Raw genomic sequence first — 21,939 nt, forward strand, 5'->3', positions numbered from 1 at the left:
TCTGTTGGGAAATATGTGGGAGATTGTACTGAATAGTAAAACTGATACTAACGTTAACATTTTTAACCTTTGACGTGATGAAAATATAAATGCCGCAAGGAATTAACAATCAGAATCAAAGAGAAATCGGAATGATCTGAAATCTCTTCAGAATTACACACCGGATTGTCCCCGTAACAAAGAAACCTCCCATCACCTGCCAGTTGGACCACCATCTTGTAGCAATGAGATCCATCATCATGAAGTCCTTCAAGGGATTAGTCTGAACCAACATCTGCTCTGAGCCCACCTGGATGAGATGCACATACCTCTTCCCAAGGTTAGGATCCTGGGTGTTAACACTTCCCTTTGTAACTGGATCCTGGATTACCTTACGGGCTGACCCCATAAGGAAGTCCTCAATGATGACCTCACCTTCTCCAGGCAGACTCGGCAGTAAAAGCTTACCAAAAACACTGTTTCGACGAGGGTGTCATTGACAGCATCCACAAGGAGGCTCAAACAAAAGGTCACAGATGAAGAAGCTGGCTGTTCAGAGTGCTGTATCCAGGAATATTAGTAGAAGGTTGAGTTGAAGGAGAAAGGGAAGTAGACAAAGGTGCTCAAGCAAAGGCCATTAAAAACGCTGTGGGTGCTTCACAAGGAGTGGACTGAAGCAGGAGTCTGCATCAAGAGCCTCCACCCACAGGACATGGGTGGAGGCTCAGGACAAGCCACTCCTGAACCAAGTGTCTTACCTAGGCTAAGTGAACTGGTCTGTCGCTCAGCGGTCTGTCACTCATTTTATTTGGAAACCAAGATCCCAGAGTCTAGAGCAGGGGTGTCAAACTCATTTTCACCGGGGGCCACATCAGCATAATGGTTGCCCTCAAAGGGCCACATGTAAATGTAAAATAGTATGTAACCAAATATAATGTATAATAAATGTAACTACTCCATAACATATTGTTTAATTACCTTCTGCATTTATTACTTATAGAACTTACAAACATAACATATGCATAGATGAGAAAAAAATGTTACTATAACAATAATCCTTTAAATTTGTCTGGTTAAGAAACCCACATTACTCCATTGATCAACGATCAAACTATTCAAGTAAATAAAGAAATATATTATCAAAACACAAGTTATGACATTTACTTTGTTTAACTTTTTTTTTTACACAGTCGGGAGGGTCAGAATAACATACAACCAACAGTATTGAGCTACTAAGAACATGTGTGACAGATGTAGTATTTTACAAAAATAAATGGCTGCACACAGCCTTGCAGAGTAAACATTTGTCTGTCTTATCATAAACACATACACCTGTAAACAACAAATACATTGCTACACATAAAGTAGTATATGTAATAAACTGAAAATAACAAAATAAGTTCACAACTATGAGTCGGAAATGATGAGGATATACTGCCTGTCCATGAACACACCAAGTGGATCCCCTCTCCACCATCCTCATCCATTGATCATGTTCTGAAAACAACAAACACACAAAAAAATGCAAGCACAATCATTAAATTGCACTCAGTTTAACTATTATTATTTTTGATGGAAATACATTTTATTACCATATATTTTAATTCGGTTTTAAAAATGCTTACCTATCTGTTTTCTGGCCAGATATCAGACACCGTTTTCCTTTGACCAGTGTGTCGATGTCTGGTTTTAGCTGTTGTGCTGTGGCAATCCGTAAAACAGCGTGGAGGTTGTCATCAGTGATGCGTGATCTGTGCTTGGTTTTATTTAGATTCATTATTGAAAACATCTGTTCGCACAGATAGGTGCTCCCAAACATGGAGAGAACACGGGCAGCATGAAGTCGAAGCTGTGGCATCTCACCAGGGGGCAGTAGACGGTAAAAGTCCTCGATTGCGGCATCCTGGAACTTTGCTCTTAGGCCACTGTCGCTTTGAAGCTCGATCAACTCCAGCTGAAGGTGATGGGGCACACTGCTGACATCGGTGGTGAAAGGACTGGGAAAGATGGCAAAGCCCGACTGCTGTGCTTTGAAGTCAGAGAAGCGCCGATCAAATTCATCCATTAACCGGTTCAGTTTGGTAGCCAACTTGGCACATGAAAAAACACCGGGAACTGAGGCAGAGATGTTCTGACAAGCAGAAAACTGGGCAAGATTGTCCTGTTCCACTTGGCACTTCCATAAGTCAAGTTTACGCTGGAAACATTGGATCATGTCGGACATCTGCGTGATGACATGGTTGCGTCCCTGCAGCTTCTTATTCAGTTGGGCGAGATGCTCACTTATGTCACATAACATAGCAAAATCAAACAGCCAGTTTGGATCCGACAGTTCAGCCAAGGGTTTTCCTTTACTCTGCATGAAAACAGCAATGTCTTCCCTCAGCTCAAAAAATCGTTTGAGGACGTTGCTCCTACTCAGCCACCGCACTTCTGTATGGTACGGGACGTCTCCGTGCTCCGAGCCCATCTCCTGCAAGAACAGCTGGAACTGCCGGTGATTCAGGCCACGCGCCCGAATGAAGTTCACTGTTTTCGTGACTGTGGTCATTATATTATCCATCCCCAGCACCTTCCCACACAAAGCTTCTTGGTGGATAATGCAATGATAACTTATCAGAGGCGTGTGACAGTTACTTTTTTGCATTTTCTTCTTCATTAGTCCAACCAAGCCCGTTTTTACTCCACACATTGCAGGTGCACCATCTGTAGTTAATCCCACCAATTTTTCCCAGGGCAATCCAGTTTTACTCACAGACTTCACCACCGCTTCATAAATATCCCGTCCAGTTGTGGTCCCATGCATGGCAGCTACATCCAAGAGCTCCTCGGTGACAGAGAGGTCCGACTTCACGCCTCTAATAAAAATGGAAAGCTGTGCCGTGTCCCTGTTGTCTGTGCTTTCATCAACAGCTAATGAAAAAGCTGTGTAACTGCGTGACTCTTCCGCCAGCTGATCTGCTAGGTTTCCTGCTAGCTCCTTGACTCGGTCCGCGATGGTGTTTCTTGACAAACTCACATTTTTAAAAGCCTGCATCTGGTCGGGGCACACCTGCTCACACACCTTCAGCATACACTGCTTCACAAAGGCACCCTCTGAAAAAGACTTGGAAGTGCGGGCGATTTCTTCAGCTACAATAAAGCTAGCTTTCACAGCCGCATCGTTTTTGGCTGTGGCTTTTGTGAACAAATTCTGTTGCGATCGCAGGTTGCCTTTTAACTCTTTAACTATCGCTTGTTTTTCTTGAAGGCTAACTTAACATACTTGGCTCCGTGTTTGGTTTCATAATGCCGACGTAGATTGTACTCTTTGATGACCGACACCGACTCAGAACACAAAAGACATACCGGTTTTTCTCCTTGTAGCACAAACATATATTCGCCTTCCCATCTTTCATGAAACAACCTTCCATCTGCGTCAACCTTTCGCTTCCTGGACATTTTGGGATCATGTGTGGATATTTCTCATGGATATTTCTGCTCAATCTCACTTGTCGCATTAATTAAACACTGTTGTGGACACAGCGATCTAGTGGCAGAATGCCGTCACTTCGCGGGTAAAATATAAAATAAATAAAACAACCTTTTTTTTTAACGACGAATCAAGCACTCGCGCGGCAGACTCGCGGGCCACATGAAATGACGTGGCGGGCCACATGTGGCCCGCGGGCCTTGAGATTGACACATGTGGTCTAGAGGAAGGATGGAGTAGTTATGGGTCGGTCGCGAACGAGCCGGTTCAAAGAGCCGGCTCTTTTAAGTGAACGATGGGAGTCGGTTCCCGACCGCGAGCCGTTTCTTATGGATATATTTTTTCATTTAAAGTTTGCCTAGGCAGAATGATATGAAGATCTCGGTGCTGCAGATGCTCCGTGCATGCTATGTGTGTGTGCAGTGACTGACTGTCACGTGCAGGCATGCAACCAATCACGTGTGGACAGACAAGGATCATGCCATTAAAAATGTATTGATGTTAGAAAAGGTAATTTTTACTTTTGAATACTAATAGGATGTATTGAATAATTTAAGTGATATACAGGCCTACACATATGACTCATAAGTCAAAACGGGCTACATTTGGCTGAATTTAAAAGGTATAAGCGGTAATATTGAAGAGCTGTTTGGGAGCCGAAAGAGCCGGCTCTTGTTGGTGAGCTGATCCAACTGATCCAGCTCCCTAAAAAGAGCTGAAGTTCCCATCATTAGAATGGAGATGCACAGAATCCAAGTGTACTTGTACTTTCCCAGGGCACAGAGGAGCTGGAGGTCAGGATCATGGTGCAGGCCCGACCTGGGCAAGACATAAGGTGAGCTTTAACAACCTGAAGGTCTGGTCCATGAATGAACCTCTTCTGATGTGGAAAGTTTGCCAGTTTTACACAGTGAGGCAGGGATTTTGGCACTTCTGGTATATCACTTAGACTTAGTTTGCACCTAGGGTGCCATCAATGATGTATTTTGCATCACTTTGCTATGTTGTCGGTTGGCGGTAGGAAAGGCATTTTGCCTGATGTTATTGTATAAAGATCATAATCCTTTACGACTGCTTGACATTAAGGTTCAAATACATTTTGGCATGACACCAATACATTTTACAGCTATTTATCCCAAAATAGAAGAATTCTAACATCCCTCCTGTACATTTCTGCGCCGTCACAGACCAATAGGTCACGACATCCGGCGAGGGGAGTGTGTGTTGGCCAAGGGCACCCACATGGGCCCTTCCGAGATCGGACTCCTGGCCACGGTTGGCGTCACCGAGGTCAGCGTTCACAAGTTCCCCGTGGTGGCCGTCATGTCCACTGGGAATGAGGTACGTACACAAACGCACGCACGCACACAGCGAAATGTGAAGCATCTTTAACCACTCATAGAAAACCAACCACCTATATTTTAGCTCTCCCATTACCAAAATATTAAAAGTATGACCCCATGGCCTTTCTGCCTTTCACCACCTGTGGTAGACTGGGTACCCCCAGCCCATTCCTACAGCAGCGGCTGGAGAGAAGCAATACTTTTCTTCCTGTTTCCGATCCGCCTTTACTGGAGCCAATCACCAAGCTGGCTTTTCCCCCTGGTGCGCTATTGGCTGGTTTAACACTATGCCAACAGGGAAGCGATGGCAAGCAGCTTTTTGTCTATTCAACATGGCGTACACCGAAGTGCTGCAACCGCAAGCCTTTGATGCCGCTGACACTGCTGTTTTAAATAATTTCAGTGAAAAGATTTCTTTGAAAACTGAGCAGTAACGCAGCAATTGCAAATTCGTTCCGATTTGCCCGACTCTCGCAAGACCGTCAACCCTATGCATGCAAACCTGTCTGCGATTCGCATAGGCTTCTTAACTTTAAAGTGTAATTCTGGCGAAAATTTAACCAAGTGTCAAGAGGAGACATTGTTAAGTAAAAAATGGTGGCGTCTCTATTATATTATTTACGGTAGCCGGTAATCGACTTGTGTAGACTTCCTGGAAACATGGACCTACCGGAAAGGCACAGAGTTGCAAAACAGTCTATTTTTAATAAACTCCCGGTACGCTAACTAAGTTGTTGCTGATTCATTTTATGTGTAGGGAACCTAGTCATGATACTGCAGAGGTTTGGTGCTATTTTGAGCAATATTAGTAGTTAAAATATTTCGATTTGGAAGAGTTCACACTACCCCTAGCCAATAACATGGAGGCAATTTGGGCTGTTACATTGCTCCGGGCATTCTGGAGGGCTTATTTTATGGGTCTTCATGCCGAAAAAGACCCTGGGTTAAATTTTTGCCGGAATTACACTTTAACAAAAATATTGCTTGAGTGACTGTATATACCCTCCACTTTCATATTCATTTTGTACAACCTGCAAAAAAGGTTTGCTGCCATTGCCACCCCATTGTGCTACAAAACAATCACATTTGTTGACACCTGCCTGGAGTTTTCTTGTCACTCTGCATAGTATGTCATCCGGATCGTTGGTCTGATTGGTTGAAGGAATATCCAATTGTGTACAGAGTCAATTGAACTACGCCCAGAGGGCCCAGAGGGCCTGGATCACCATACCTCACTAAAATGAGGTTGTTTTTCCTTCAAAGTATTGAAACTATGAAATAAAAGCACAGTGGCCTTACCATGGTTTGACCTGAGGTTGGGGTGTCCATTTGGTACAAGGTTCTTTCTAAAACTCTGTTCCCAAGCTGTTGAATCCAGAGGACGACCTCCATCCAGGGAAGATCAGAGACTCCAACCGCTCCACCCTGCTGGCCACTATCCAGGAGCACGGCTACCCCACCATCAACCTGGGCATCGTCGGAGACAAGTAACACTGAGATTTAAAAAGAAAATGCCTTTTGAGTTTGAGTTGGTTGAGTTTTAGGAAAGATTTGGCGTGTAATCCCCATGGTAACGACCTACGGCAACTTTGTGAATCCTTTATAGAACCGTCGTTGTGTACGAGCTTTATAAGGAGCGATGTTGTACATGAATTTTCACCAAACACCGTAGAGTCAAACCAGACGCGGCATTATATATAGGATAGTATATTATAAATATAGCAGAGTAGAACTTCCACGTAGTGTTTTGGGGAGAATGGCAAAAACATTGGAATTTACACCTTTTTTCTATAAATTGGGAACTTATTTCAGTCACGGTTATAAGATGGCATAGATAACTATGTTAAGTACTAGACAAATAACCATGTTATACGAAAACAACGGTTCTGAGCGAAACATCATCTATAATGGGGTGGAAGAACAAAAATGCAGTAATTGCAGATTGTGGATTTGGACGCTGGTACAATATGTGCTAATGGTGAGGTCCATGCTCATAGTGACCATTATGATTCTGCTTTCAGTCCGGACGACCTGCTGTCGGCTCTCCACGAGGGAATCAGCCGTGCCGATGTGATCATTACCTCAGGGGGGGTGTCCATGGGCGAGAAGGTAACTACTAGCCCCTGGTGTTTCATTGGCAGTACAAGGTCTTCAGTTTAGTGCAACTTGTCGACGGTTATGGTTAATATGCCAATCAATTGAAATCAAGGGTCTCTCTCCTTCTCTTTTATTTCCTGACTGCCATCAGGATTATTTGAAACAAGTGCTGGACATCGACCTTCACGCTCAGATCCACTTTGGGCGCGTCTTCATGAAACCAGGGTGAGGTTTGGTCTGTAGGATTAGAGCATGACTACATGTTTCAATCAGTTCCCTCTGGGGGGCACTAATGCATGTGTTAATGCTATAGTGATGTATTACTTTTTAAACTTTGAGGATGTTGGTACAGAGTGCATTTGTTACTTTGGTTATCACTGCAATAGTGCACTGTTATCCTCATATTGGTGTATTTATTGGATTGTTAAAAAAACATTACATGGGAATCACTTCAGAACATTATGCAATGTTGTGCAGAGGAAAATGAACAGGTTCAAATAGTTTCTTTAAAATGTTGTTTTTGTTTTTCTCTTCTAGTCTTCCTACCACATTTGCCACAGCAGACATTGATGGGGCACGGAAACTCATCTTTGCTCTGCCAGGTAGTGTGTGTGTGTGTGTGTGTGTGTGTGTGTGTGTGTGGTGTGTGTGTGTGTGTGTGTGTGTGTGTGTGTGTCCAGCGGACTAATGGCTTAAAGCAGTAGACATCATGAGGGTGTTCAGAGGGGCATCCTCTGTCCTCAGCATGTCTTTGACAGCCTAACAGAACCAGATTAGGTGGAGAAAACCTATCCAAACATTGGAGTTGAATGGTATCGCCTCTGATTTGGGAGTGGTGGGTTGAAACCACACACAATGTCTGGGAGGTGCTCAGGGAGTCAAATGACCAACCAGTGATCATGTATTTTTTATAATAAAAAAAGAGAGTTTGAGACATATTTCCTGCCCTTGTCCCTAAGGCCTTTCTACCAGTCTCCTGTCCTTGGTTGACCAATGTTGGCTCGCAGAATACATTCTTTGCTCTTTTCTTTGGCGCCCTTCTGTCAGGCTCTTTGCAGTAACTCAGTTGTCATATGTGGTGAAATGTTCTGGACAATCTGACAATAATGTCCTCAAGGTTTTGAATGGGACCCTCGTTTTGTAAATTCAGGATGGTCTGTCTTTACTCATCCCAAAGAATAAAAGTATGCGGTTTGCGTGAACGCTATAATAATTAGACGAGTGCGGTTCCCTTTGACGGACAAACTGAATAGAAAGGGCCTGTGATCTTGAAACATAGGGCGCTCGGGCCCTGGGACCAGCAGAGAGCTGCGGCTCGGTGACTGAACGCGGTGCCACTGTCCCAGTATGTGGTCCATGTATCCCTGTTGTTGTGGTTGTTCTTAAAGGAAACTTCAGCTTCAGAGACTCCGGGCCCCCTCTACAGGAGGCTGATGCTGTGAGCGAGAGTGAGGCCAAGCAGCCACTGTCCCATAGAGGAAGTAGGTTTTAACCTTCGACCACTGGAAGACCCTCCTGAAATGTTTCTCCCCCCCTCTCTCCCCTCTCCCTCCCCCCCCCTCCCCCCACACACTCATCCTAGAGAGAGTAACTTAACATAAAAAAAAGTTCTCTTTTGCCATGAGTAAAGTGCAGCTATTGGTCATGAAGGTTGAATCCGCCCTCCCTCATTCCTCCTGTGCCTACACCTTAATGGTGAAATGGCTGACCAACCCCTTTCCTTGAAAACCTTTTTACTTGAGCCAAGACGGCTTCAGTAGTCCTGACAATAGGAATCCTGATCCATATGTCCCCGATCTTTGGGAAGCTTGACAAATGCATACAGACTCGACAAATTAATAGGCATCCTGCCATTTTGTCCATCATTCTGTGTAGATATGGGGAGAAGGTTGTATGGTTTTGTCAAACACAAAATGGGGCAGGATTTGTCTGTGTGCCGACAGAATTGTCCCTACTCCCCCCGAAAGATGTTGGTGCCAAAATGTCCTGCTCAATGTAACACATTTGTTTTGAGCCGCTCACAGAGGTCGCCATTGTTCTAAAGCCTCATTACTCTCCAAAACCCCAAACCCTGGTGATTACCAATGACCTGCCATCCACAACTCAAAGGCTTAGTCCTTGAGTCTTGTTCTGTGTCCCAGGCACACATTAACACATGTCTTCATGAGGGATTCCTGATCGCATGTAGCTCGCCATATAAACCGGACCAGCATTTCACTGTTGGTTTCTAAAGCGTTCACAATGTGAATAGACTGTTGTTGAGATGTTCACTTTGACAATTAATTAAAATTTAAAAAATATATAAAAAAAACAGGAGGATATTCTGCCTCATGTGTCCATATAACACCGGTATAACTTGTTAGTTGAATTAGTTCAGCAGTAATGTCGTTTAGCTGTCCACCAAAAAGGGATTAGACATGTGTACCTGCGTCTCTTTACCACCCGTATTTTTTGCTGTCTGGATGTGATCTTGTCACACCTTAGACATGTTTTAATGCCAGGTGTGTGGACAGTTACATTATGTTTACATTAGAGGGATTACAGGATACAGCTAGAGGGATTATTCCATACTTTTGATAAAGTTTAAAGGTGGGAATAGCACAGTTTACCACTGCTAAAATGCTTAGTCATGTAAGAAGCATATTTTGTAACACATTCAAATATGGTTAGCTGTCCCCATTTGAAAATTATCATAACATCAGTTTGTTAGATTAGTTGACTTTGAATGTAATTGTTTTTGTTGTGGATGGTACTCAAAAGGGGGTTTGAATTCAAGGAGGTGTCACGATTCCTCTTCCATGTATAAAAATGATTAGTCTGTCCGGAGAAATCGAAAATAATAATCTGTTCAAACCAGTCAGGAATTAATAAAGAAAGTTTTGTCATTTTTACAACCATTTTTCACATGGTAATATTATGGGCCGTCTTAAGTTATAACATTTTGACTACTAGGTCTTACTAAAAGATTTCAATTACCCTTTATCATGATATGATCTTGTTTCTTTGCATGTGTCAAAATCAAAAAGCGAGCGCTGGAGAATGAGCTAGAAGTTAAATACCTGGCTGTGCTATCCTATTCTATCTGCTCCATCGCTACTCACCCTATACAAAACCCAGTGTTGTCATGTGCCGTTTCCTAGGTAACCCGGTGTCTGCAGTGGTGACTTGTAATCTGTTTGTGATTCCTGCTCTGCGGAAGATGCAGGGTATTTTGGACCCAAGGCCTACTATAATTAAAGCAAGGGTAAGCCAGTGTAAGATTTGTTCTGTATGTAGAAGTAGCCGAGAATTAGTGGGCATCTCTTCTAACTTCACTAAGATAACGTGAGTACGCCTTGCCACAAACATAAACGATTGTGTTTGCAGCAATTAGGACATTGATTCCTAAAGTTGAAAGTGCTTTTGTTTGCATTTGTGGTGAGAATGTCCTCACGGTAAATGTTTTTGACTCAATGCTATTAAAGGCTATATACCCAGACTGGTGTGCTCCTTTTTAAGTACTTTGAAATGTCTATCCCTTAAACAAGTTATCTGAGACCATCGTTCAAAAAATGCCTATCAAAGTGGTATCTTGAACGCACTAATGATTGGTGTGTGTGTGTGTGTGTCAGTTGTCTTGTGATGTGAAGCTAGATCCCAGACCAGAGTACCATCGCTGCATCCTCACCTGGCACCACCAGGAGCCGTTGCCCTGGGCCCAGAGCACGGGTAACACCAGGAGCCTTGATTTAACCTCCTTTATTTATTCACAAAGCAACCCATCACACACATAATGACATGCATTTATACATTACCCAACAGCAAGCTCCACATTTAGACCACGGTTTGTGTTTATTCTGTATCCATGAGTCCTCACGCCACATATTGCATATCGCATGTCAAAGACCTTTGGAACCTTTCGAGCCTCGTATCTCGTCTGTTTGGAAACCTTGTCTCATTTGACAACAATCAATCTAAATACCAGGATGGCTGTTGAGGGTCGGTCACAAGTCAAGGTTGTCAGACTGCTGTTCAGAGGAGCACACACCTTTTCATCTTTCTCCTCCTCTATATCTCCACTCACTCACTCACTCACTCACTCAGTGTATTATGTCTGTAAACAGCTCTCTGTTCCACCTCCAGGTAACCAGGTGTCGAGCCGGCTGATGTCCATGCGCAGCGCCAATGGCCTCTTGATGTTGCCGCCCAAAACGGAGCAATACGTGGAGCTCCACAAGGGAGAGGTCGTGGACGTCATGGTGATAGGACGGCTATGATGCAAGTACCTTTTATAAAGAGTTTTAAAGAGTACCTCCCCTTTTCCTTATCAGTCAAACTTTTTTATAGGCGCCATGTGTTTATCGCGGCCCATGCTCGCGGCGTGTCATCCGCCTCCTGGATTTGTTTCTTCAGCTCTGCAATGCGCACACAGCTGTCAGCAGCAACATGAAGGCCTTAGCTGATCTTCAATGCGGACTCTATACTATACTGTACTATAAATCCTCCTTTAGGTTTCTGTCATCCAGCTTTTATAACAAGACTGTATTGCTATGTTGCTGTAAACAAAATATATTGAAACCTTGATTATAATCTAAAGGCAAAGAAGTTTGGTAATGTGTAACTATACGTCATCATCACAATCTATTTACTACAGAATAAACAAAAGTTTTTTGTTAGTAACCAAAGCCTTAAGATGGAGGTTCTCCGCAGTTCATTGTTCTGTAGTTTGTTATGTGTTTTAACATTCTGCTCCTGGTTTGTTTGCGTTCCCAGGTTACGATGTCACTCGCTACTGATTTACCTCGGCAGCGCCAGGACTTCCTGTCCGGACAGGGTATCGGCAGCAAGAGCAGGAAGTGATGCATGTCTACCGGGTCAGCATTAGCTGTGATGTCATATGCAACAGCCAATTAGAGCCAGTGAAGGGTAGAGAGCTGCTCCCAGGAGAACACTGGACTCAATGAAGAGAAAAAAAAAAAAACTATATGAAATGAGATTTATTCTGTAATATTATTATTATTATAATTATCCTGCAGATAATGGTTATTAATATTCAAAATTATTATTCTATTATAATTCTTACTATGGTTAAAACGATCATCTCTGTTGTCATCGTGACCTTCCCTGAATCATTGGTACGTCCCTGTAGATATCCATGTGGCCCTCCCCACTTCTTATAGCCCTTGATTCTTCACCTCTCCTCAGTCTTTCATCTCCTTCATCACTCGCCGCTCCCTGCCCTCTCCCTCCTCCTATGTTTCCCTGCTTTTATTCTTATTCCTGCTGTTTATACTATTCATCCTGCTCATTCTCCTTTTCTTCTGTCCCCGTCTTCTCTGACATCAGGCACTTTGTTCTCCCGCTCATATTGGCAGCACTCTGCCATTCAATCATCATATTAATGTTGTTTTTTGTCCTTTTCTTCTGTGTGGTTGTGTGTGGTTGTGTGTGTGTGTGTGTGTGTGTGTGTGTGTGTGTGTGTGTGTGTGTGTGTGTGTGTGTGTGTGTGTGTGTGTGTGTGTGTGTGTGTGTGTGTGTGTGTGTGTGTGTGAAAAATATATCCTGCAACACTGTTAACCCTGACATTACAATCACATTCAGGTGCTCCTTGTAAGCTCGCTTACAGCTTGTAAACTGACACAGGTCAGCTTTCAGGTGGTTGATGAGGTCAAAGGTCGAGAGGTCACCGTAAAGTAGACTATTTCGCGCAAAAAAACATGTTTTTTAATGTACAGGAATAAAATAGCCCTTCTGGTGAGCAGAAGTATATATCAGGGCTTGAAAATGAGATCAGGCCTTCTATTTTTGGTGGTTGGATAACGGATGAGGACCGGTTCTAGAGGTGAGAACCTGCACTAGTGGCATTGTCATGTTCGCTCTCTCGCTTCTAGAAGTTGACATGCTTGGTGCCAAAAGATCCCAGTGTGGGGAGAGGGGGATGAGACCCGACCCGACCCTTGACCTTCAACTTAAAGGGTGTGATCAAATATTAAACACATTAACACACACCCCTGCTCATAACTCTTCCCATATACCCATTCCCGTGGAAGGGAGGAACGTTTGGGCACAGCTACTATTGAAATGGGGTACGTGTTTAACGCTGTTTAAGATGGGCTCATCATTCACTCATTAAAAATCCCTGTGCCAGAGCATGGATTTTCCCAAAGCGGGTGAATTTAAGGGAGGCTGGTGGGGGAAGGGGGCATCTCAAACCATTTTCATTTCATTTGAGTAAAAAGAAGCAGATGATTTGATGAACTGCCTTTGTATTGACTTATTATCAACACTGAACTCGGTGTCACTGCACAGACTTACAACATTATGACCAGCACTTGTAACGAAGCAATGACACAACATTCTCCTACTAGTACTACTGTATAGATATATAACGAAGAGGATGTTTTTCGTTAATATTATTGAAACTGAAGATGAATTATTAAAGATGCTCCAGATTATTCTCTACCTTCATTTTGCAGCGTCTCTATTTATCCAACTCTAATCCATATGTACGTATCTATTCATCTGTCTCTCCCCAGCTTTATTGTCAAGTGAATCATTCTAAGAGTCACGTCCAAACGTGCGTATGGTCACGCACGTACATGTATGTGTGTATATATATATATAATTGTGTATGTGTGTATTTGATAACACTTTGTAATGTTGTTTCGCCATACTTAAGTTTCGATTTTTGTTCTGCAAGAATGGCTGAACACCGCCCCCTGGTGGTATGAGGTAGTCTTCTGATAGAAGGCCTGATTTGATTGGCCCAGAGAGCATTCCTTCCACGATATTAGCCAATCACACGCATTGTTTCATCTGCGAAAGGGAAAACGACCCCTCCCCCGAAGTTCGGGTATAAGTGACAGACGGAGAAGGGTGAGGTCTGCTGTGTTAACCCGTGTAAATACACTCGTAAGTGGATTTATGAAACCGTTTATGACCCGGATCCACAGGTTTAAGGGCCATAATAACGGAACATCAGGCAGTATTGTGAGTATTTCGTGTGTTTTTGTCCGAAGTGTCTTTGTTATCAACAGGTACGTGTGCTGTAGCCAGTGTTGCCAGATTAGCCAACTGCACCCTGCGCGCTACACCCTGGCCGCAGCCAGATTAGGCGGGAAAACAAGCCCAATCTGGCAACACTGGCTGTAGCCCGCTAGCTGGTTAGCCGCTAACCATAGCATGTTACTAAAATAACACTATAAAAAACAATTTTCGTAACTCGGTTCGGATTTTTAAGCGAACTATTACTTTATGGTTGAGCATTTAAAGTAGTTTTAAATCTAATTATCGATGACTACAACAGCAGAGGTGCTGAGCAGGAGCTCTACTAGCTAGCTGTCACTACCACTTGTGAGTGTTTCAATACTTTGTAATTTGGTGAAACGTCCCACAGGTGAACCCTGATCTAGTATAATGTGTGTTTTAGCGTCAGTATGACTTTATCCCCCAGCCAGAGAGAAGAACTGCAGGGTGTGTATAATCATACATACATACATACATACATACATACATACATACATACATACATACATACATACATACATACTATAGGCATCCACATATCAGTGTATAACCACCATCATACACACTGACGGGGGGCATCCGCAATATATCAGTGTAACAATGATGTTGCTGATGTTCACAGATTTAGGCATCAAAATTCAGTGTGTCAAGAGACGACTGCGTTAAAACAATTGTATGAAGTAAGTCCAACAGTTGGAAACAAAATGTTTCCTCAACGACGGTGGTTCAATAATCAAATTATTAAAGGTTATTTAATCAGACATGGTTCATTTTAAGCATGACCACTGGAATTAATCAGTCAAGCATTACTATTGTGACATCAACGTCACACTCTGTGCCAGGTTTTGTTGAGGTATTGATGTGACTTTATAAGAAATGTTTGCTTTACATAATAGATGTTGAATATTCTCAGAATAGTGGTTATTCTATAGAAGGCTAGGCCACTAGTCCTGTTTATTTACTCTGAAGTGTAAATTAAAATGATTGTCAAGACAAAGTGATGAACTGTAATGTGACCAAGTTAACAGTGAAAACAAACTACAAGCAATGCAGTGTCTCTTATGTGTGTCTAGAGATGTCAATAGAGCAATAACACACAGGTGTGAGTGTCCCTTATTAATTCAAGACTGTACCACCCTTTGATATGGGCATAAATCTGTGCCCCAAATAATCCTTTTTTTCAGGGGAATTGGGTCACACGAGACATTAATGGTGGTATCACATTATCAAACGTGGGGAAATACAGTAGTGAAGCCGAGAGGTTAGGAAAGGCACAACACAGTTGTTCTCTGTTCTCTGGAAATTTGTCTCTCTCCCTCAATCTGTCAGATATTCCTCTCCAACTTGTACCGCCGACTAAAGGACAGTTGAAATGCAGGTAGGTCTAGCAGGAGCGGTTAACTGATTAAATGCAGGCCAGACTATTGAGTACACCCTAACCCTAACACCCCTTACCGTAACCAATATGCACAGGAAACTAGAGCCAGATTTTAGGGGTCTTTCTTTATTGCTTGCTGTATTGAGGCGCTGGTGTGAGTGCTATATTTGAAAACTCGGCCCCCTTAAATTTCAATCAAGACTGCTTTGATCATAAAAACGAAAAAAAGTCTTGTACATTGTGCAAGGTTTCAATGGAATTGCACAGCAGCATTAACGCTTTTCAAGAAATGCACTATTCTGGATGACGGATTGCCAGAAATGACAAGCCAACGTGATTGGATTATATGACCCAATTGGCAGCCTGTTGTTGTTACTAGGTGTTTGATGTAGCAGGAGCACAAAGACTTGGGCTGTGAGGAAAGAGATGTCTAGGTGCTGGGCGTACAAATGGACTCCTATGCAATAAAAACATTTTTAAAAGTATTTAAAGTGAATCTGTTCAAATGAATGAACAGCTGGAACATGAAAACATTTTCACATCTAATAAAGGCTGCCACCAAATGTGACTCTTGAGCCCTGAACCAGCCCGATTCTCCAAATCCAAACAAAAGGTTTAAACATTTAGTAGGAACCAAGTATTCATGTTCTGTTAGTTTCTTCTGGCATTTTGTCCTCTCTACCTTGCTAAGATAAAGACTGGTACTGTGTGGGCGTAGGTGTGGAATGTAGAATAGATAAGAGTCGGATTAGCTTCTCAGAAGGACAACACACACCACTTCACTGCAGTTCTCAGTGTCAAGTGTGTCACATGATCTATTTTGTTTACATTAGTAGTTCCCGTAGCTGCACTTTTTACATTCCTCACTCTTTTCCTCCCTATCTCACTTGAGACCATGCAGCTTATCATTTCAACCATTGTCCGGAATTAACTTTTTGGCTCACCTGCCAAGGGGACTGGTAGATCAAATAACGAATGGCCAAGCAAATTCTTTACCAGCCATAATTAATTGCCTTTGTTTTGTCACAAATGCATGTGTTTCAGTACATCACATTGAGGAGTATTGTTATCATGGATTTATCATATTCTGGATTGCTTTTTTTTGGTTTTCACACTAAAGGGTTGGTTTATGCTTATTATTTCTGAAGGAGTATTTGGCATTATGGACTACTTTTAGATAATAGCAAGCACAGATGTGGTCATATTGTTTAGTTGTGATCGTTTTAGATAACTTCCACTCGATGTTGGAAGACTCAATGGTGAAATGAAAGGCAGGAGGCGGAGAGCTACGTTCCAATCGAGACTACGTGCGCTCTGTTTGTACAGTAATCTCAGATCTACCGATGTCAGGACCGCAGAGTCGCTCACCAGCTTCCGCAAAAGACTCAAAACTCACCTGTTCAGAGTTCATCTCGACTCTGCATTAAAACCAATGCACAGCCACCATTGAATGTTGTACGTCCTGGCACTTGTACATTGCACTTATTCAAGGTACTTAATTGTGTAGCATCTACAGTAGCTGCTATCGTTGCTTTACACGGGGAATGGGTTAGCCTAGCGATTGTAATACTTGCACTTGGTTCTATGAACATCTTTAATGTACCGACAGCGATATATTGTTTCACTTCTTATGACAAATGTACTTATCGTAACAAATGCACTTATTGTAAGTCGCTTTGGATAAAAGCGTCTGCTAAATGCCCTAAATGTAAATGTAAATCTCTACGACCTACGTCGTACATTTAACTAACCGCATTTAGAGGTTTCCGGTTGCTAGTCCCGTCGATCAGCACGAGTGACGAGTGGATTTTAAAACCAGTGAGACATCTCTTTTCCATGGGTCTGACACCCTGTATCTCCGTTTCCATATGCCTGCGGCTCAACGAGAGTAGTTAACGTTATGGAGAGATTTGTATTGTGATATTAAGGATAAGATGATGTCAAACGGAAAATTCTGCAGTGATATTGTCGCACCGATCAGTTTTTTTCTCATCTTTTATAAATCTTTATACGTAACTAACTGTATTGCTTCCAATTTAGGTAAAAACTCCCATCCCCGCTTCTGCATCCCCCACCTCCCGGCTTTCGGATCAAATATTTGCAATCTAGAACAACTACGATTGGACAATATGTAAATGGAGACAATCGCCCAACCGGCAGCTCTTTAGCTGGTGGCCAGGATTTATGGAGAACTCTGATATAGCACAGTCAAGAGACAGGATCTTTTTGGGGTGCTTGCCCCTTGAGGGGCCCAGGAGGAAAAAAATTCTGCGACTGCAGCCAGAGTTGGTCTTTCCAAAGTCAGTCGACGGAACTGTTTCGGTTGCACCGATCCGCAATGTTGAGGTTAAGCAATGCTGACAGGTTCCCCCTTGAAGAAATTAACTTCAAACAACAATTATGCATTTATTCATAAGAGACATTTCGCCTCTCCTTTATCTTTGGCTTAACTGAAATGTAGCCAAGCATTTGACTGCTTTTGCGTTCAGCCATCCTATCAAGCAGCCTAAATGACAAGTAAGGCTCTCCTGTTTCTCCTTTTGGTTAATGTATTTTGGAAGCTGACCTAATATATACTGTGGATCTAGGGAACACTCCAGACTGTAATTAGAATTAATGCAGAAGTCTTTAGGTTTTGCGCAGAGGGGTCCATCGGGACCCTCGAGGCAGAGCCTTGGATATTCTAGATATTCTTATTTTATTCATTCAGATTTTCCCTATCTAAACAAAAATGTTTCTGAGGAAATTAACCCTTTTTTGAGAGTCAATTTACTCATTTGCTTTTATTCGCCAAATGCATCAATGGACACACAGGAATTTGACTTGGCATCCAGCGCTTAACACAAAACTAGACAGGCGGAAGGAAATAAAATGAATAATAAATAAAGGAATAATAAAATGGTCCAATTCAGACTCCTGTTAGAAGGAGGGGGGAGGGGTAGCAGTCATCGATTAATGAGGGAAAAAGGGCCTTAGGGAAAAAGCTATTTAGGTGGCGTGAAGTCCTTGTCCTGATGACACGTTACCGCCTACCCGAAGGGAGCAGCTCAAAGGTGTTGTTTGAAGGGTGAGACTGATCAGCAGCAATTTTACCTGCCCTCTTCCTGACCCTTGCCTCATGTAGGTCACTGATTGACAGCTGCCTCTGTCCAGTCAGCCTCTCTGTTGTGCACACGATATGTGCTGAGGCAAACCACACCGAAATGACGAATTCAGAAGGTTTTCCACAGTGGCTCTGTAAAATCTGGACCGAACACAACTGGAGGCACTCAGTTTCTGTAGCTGCCTCAAGAATAACATTCCACTGTGCACCCTCTTAATGATGGAGGAGGTGTTTTCCTCCCATTTCAGGTTGTTTGTTATTGTGGTGCCTAGGAATTTAATTGACTCCACAGCCTTGACACCAGAACTATTGATTTGTTAATGGGAGTAGAGGGGAGGGGGCACGGCAAAAGTTTATCAGCATTTCCACCGTCTTTATTTTGGGTTGAGTTCCAGGTTACGCCAAATAGCCAAATGAGACACTTCCTGCCTATAAGCAGACTCGTCATTGCCCTTGATAAGGCTGACCCAAGGTGGTGTCTGCAAATTGAATCAGCTTGATGAAGTTGTTGTTGGAAGTGCAGTCATTGGTGTACAGTGAGTAGAGAAACGGTGACAGCACGCACCCCTGTGGTGCTCCGATGTTGGTGGACTTGGGATCAGACGTGTTGAAAATCCATAATCCAGTGCCAGATAGTGGGTTCCACCCCCATCAGTGACATCTTCCCCTGCAGCTGCTCAGGTATGATTGTGTTAAAGGAGGCACTGAAATCCACAAACAGAATCTTTACATAAGAGCCAGGAAAATCGAGGTGGTCCAGAGCAAAATGCAGACTAAGGTTAATGGTCCCTTGGCATGAAAATCTCACTTTATGAGGATTTCTAACATTAATGAGTTCCCCTAGCATGCCTGTCATCCCCCAGTGGCTAAAACTGGAAAAACAATGGAAGCTTAGGCGCACTGATTTGGAATGTGGCCCCATATGTCGTAATAAGGGGCCAAGTTACTTCCCCTTTCTCTGCCTTGCCCGCCTAGAGAATTTGGCCCACCAATGAGACAATGAGCTACGACCGTCCGAGTGCCACGTGTGTGTGTGTGTGTGTGTGTGTGTGTGATTACCCACAGTGTAACGCAAGTGTTGTACACTTCTTTGTTATTTGGATAACCGTTCTGCTGTTGATGTTATGGCACATACCACGTCGGTTCTTTAACGTCTCTGGTTTTTCCACAATGAGACTGTAGTTGGGGTTATCTCAGTCATGGTTGAGAAGGAATTGGGCGAAAGGAACTTTGGCTTTGACTCCCTGAAGTACATGAACTGCGACATTGAGGAGAAACGGATTGTTGCCAGCGGGCAGCTGGCAGCTGGCAGCGGGTAGCGCGCTGTTCAGTCTACTTCAGATTGATGATGAAGTGGAAGAAGGAGAAAGGGATTGTTGCCCGCAATTGTCTCCCGCTTGAGCCCCGCTGCCTGCTGCCAAGGGACCACCGCCTCGGCGCTGCCCGCTGCAGGAGTCAGTGGTGCCTAAGCGCTGCCCGCTGCCGAGGCGGTGGTCCCTCGTCAGCGAGGCGGGAGACAACCATGGTCAACAATCACGGGCAACAATCCTTTTCACCCCCATGTCGTGGTCCAGTCTACTTCAGATTGATGTGGACGTGGAAGAACCATTTACATTTACATTTAGGGCATTTAGCAGACGCTTTTATCCAAAGCGACTTACAATAAGTACATTTGTCATAATAAGTGAAACAATATATCGCTGTCAGTACAGTAAAGATGTTCATAGAACCAAGTACAAGTACTAACAATCGCTAGGCTAACCCATTCCCCGTGAACAGCAATGATAGCAGCTACTGCAGAAGCTACACAATTAGGTACTATGAATAAGCGCAATGTAGATTAAGTGCGTACATTAAGTGCCAGGACGTACAACATACAATGGTGGCCGGAAGGGGCTGGGTAGCTATGCAGAGTCGAGGTGAACTCTGAACAGGTGAGTTTTGAGTCTTTTGCGGAAGCTGGTCAGCGACTCTGCGATCCTAACATCGGCGGGGAGCTCGTTCCACCACTGAGGTCCGAAAACAGAAAAGTTGTGACTTTGCTGATCGACCTGCCGATCAAGTCGACCTCGACTTGCTCTTAGCGGTGGCGGTACCAGACGTCCAGCTGAGGTAGTTGAGCGAAGGGATCAAGCTGGGGTGTGTGGCTTTACCAATGCTTGGAGGTAGGCAGGGGCAGTTCCATCGACTGCCTTGTATGCCAGTACCATCATCTTGAATCTGATGCGAGCTACTACAAGGAGCCAGTGGAGGTCCTGGAAGAGGGGGGTCACATGGGAGAACTTGAGTAGGTTCTACACGAGGCGCACTGCCGCATTCTGGATGCGTTGCAACGGTTTAATCGTAGAGGCAGGGAGTCCAGCCAGGAGCGAGTTGCAGTAGTCGAGGCGGGAGATGACCAGTGATTGGACTAGAAGCTGAGCTGCTTCCCTTGTGAGGAAGGGCCGGATCCTGCGGCTGTTCTGCAGGATCGGGATCCTGCAAATCTGCAGGATCGGGCCACCGCAGTGATATTTGCGGTGCAGCATAACTGATTGTCCAGTACCACACCAAGGTTTCTGGCAGTTGGAGAAGAAGATACAGTGATGTTCTCAACAGTGACCAGTAAGTACGTGTGTGGGCAATCTTTCCCTGGCATTAGGAGGAGCTCAGTCTTGTTGAGGTTAAGCCTCAGGTGATGGGCAGTTGTCCAAGTGCTGACGTCTGCCAGACATTCAGATATGCGTGCTGCTATCAGGGCTTTGTCAGATGAGGGGAAAGAGAGAAATAGCTGAGTGTCGTCAGCATAGCAGTGATAGGAAAAGCCGTGGGATGTAATTACAGAGCCCAGAGATCTGGTGAAGAGGGAGAACAGAAGAGGTCCCAGTACAGAGCCTGGAGGGACACCAGTTTCAAGCGTGCAAGGTTTGGACAAGGAGCCATTCCATGTTACCTGATGAGTGCGATTCGTCAGGTAGGATGTGAACCAGGAAAGAGCAGATTCAGCAATGCCAAGTTCAGCGAGAGTGGCAAGGAGGATCTGGTGGTTCACCCTGTCAAATGCTGCAGAGAGGTCGAGGAGAATGAGAACCGATGAGAGAGACGAGGCTCTGACAGCACGGAGGGACTCAGTCACCGCGAGGAGAGCCGTCTCAGTGGAGCGTGCCTTCTTGAAGCCTGACTGGTGAGGGTCAAGCAGGTTGTTAGATTAGAGATAGGAGGACAGTTGGTTAGCGATGGCACGTTCCAGTGTTTTAGAGAGCAATGAAAGAAGAGATACCGGTCTTTAGTTCTGGATGTCGGTGGTATCAAGGGTGGGTTTTTTGAAGAGAGGATTTATTCTGGCAGTCTTGAAAGATGCTGGAACAATGCCTGAAGTGAGGGAGGAGTTGAAAGGTGCGGTGAGAAATGGCAGGATGTCGCTTGAGACAGTCTGGAGGGGAGAGGGATAAATTGGGTAAAGACAGAGGCGGGGATGGAAGGAGGGAGGATGGAGGCAGGGATAAAAGAGGAGCTAAGGTCCTTTTACCTTCTGGGTAAAGTAGGTAACAAAGTCATCAGCAGTGAGGCAGGAAAGGATGGA

General features: G+C 43.9%; 2 protein-coding genes across 4 annotated transcripts in view; both read left to right on the forward strand.

The window, feature by feature from the left end:
• gphna (gephyrin a) overlaps positions 1-12,430 on the forward strand; it is a 38,782-nt gene extending 26,352 nt beyond the window's left edge. Inside the window, exons 15-25 of one of the 3 annotated variants that reach the window (XM_079752502.1) lie at positions 4,228-4,286; positions 4,639-4,792; positions 6,160-6,281; positions 6,816-6,903; positions 7,043-7,116; positions 7,429-7,493; positions 8,280-8,372; positions 10,032-10,135; positions 10,503-10,599; positions 11,014-11,148; positions 11,644-12,430. In XM_079752502.1, the coding sequence (XP_079608628.1) occupies positions 4,228-4,286; positions 4,639-4,792; positions 6,160-6,281; positions 6,816-6,903; positions 7,043-7,116; positions 7,429-7,493; positions 8,280-8,372; positions 10,032-10,135; positions 10,503-10,599; positions 11,014-11,147 (990 nt within the window). In that variant the 3' untranslated portion in view covers position 11,148; positions 11,644-12,430. Of the gene's footprint in view, positions 1-4,227; positions 4,287-4,638; positions 4,793-6,159; positions 6,282-6,815; positions 6,904-7,042; positions 7,117-7,428; positions 7,497-8,279; positions 8,373-10,031; positions 10,136-10,502; positions 10,600-11,013; positions 11,149-11,643 lie in introns of all 3 variants that reach the window. The other 2 variants (XM_079752503.1, XM_079752504.1) reach the window with 2 other exon arrangements.
• Positions 12,431-13,719: 1,289 nt separating this feature from the next.
• Positions 13,720-21,939, forward strand: part of pals1a (protein associated with LIN7 1, MAGUK p55 family member a) — a 50,060-nt gene continuing 41,840 nt past the window's right edge. The window contains exon 1 of the mRNA XM_079752505.1: positions 13,720-13,860. The gene's annotated coding sequence lies outside the window, so the exon portion shown is untranslated. The remainder of the gene's footprint in view (positions 13,861-21,939) is intronic.

This window comes from Pollachius pollachius, assembly GCF_949987615.1.
Source record: "Pollachius pollachius genome assembly, chromosome: 15".
Taxonomy (NCBI): Eukaryota; Metazoa; Chordata; class Actinopteri; order Gadiformes; family Gadidae; genus Pollachius; species Pollachius pollachius.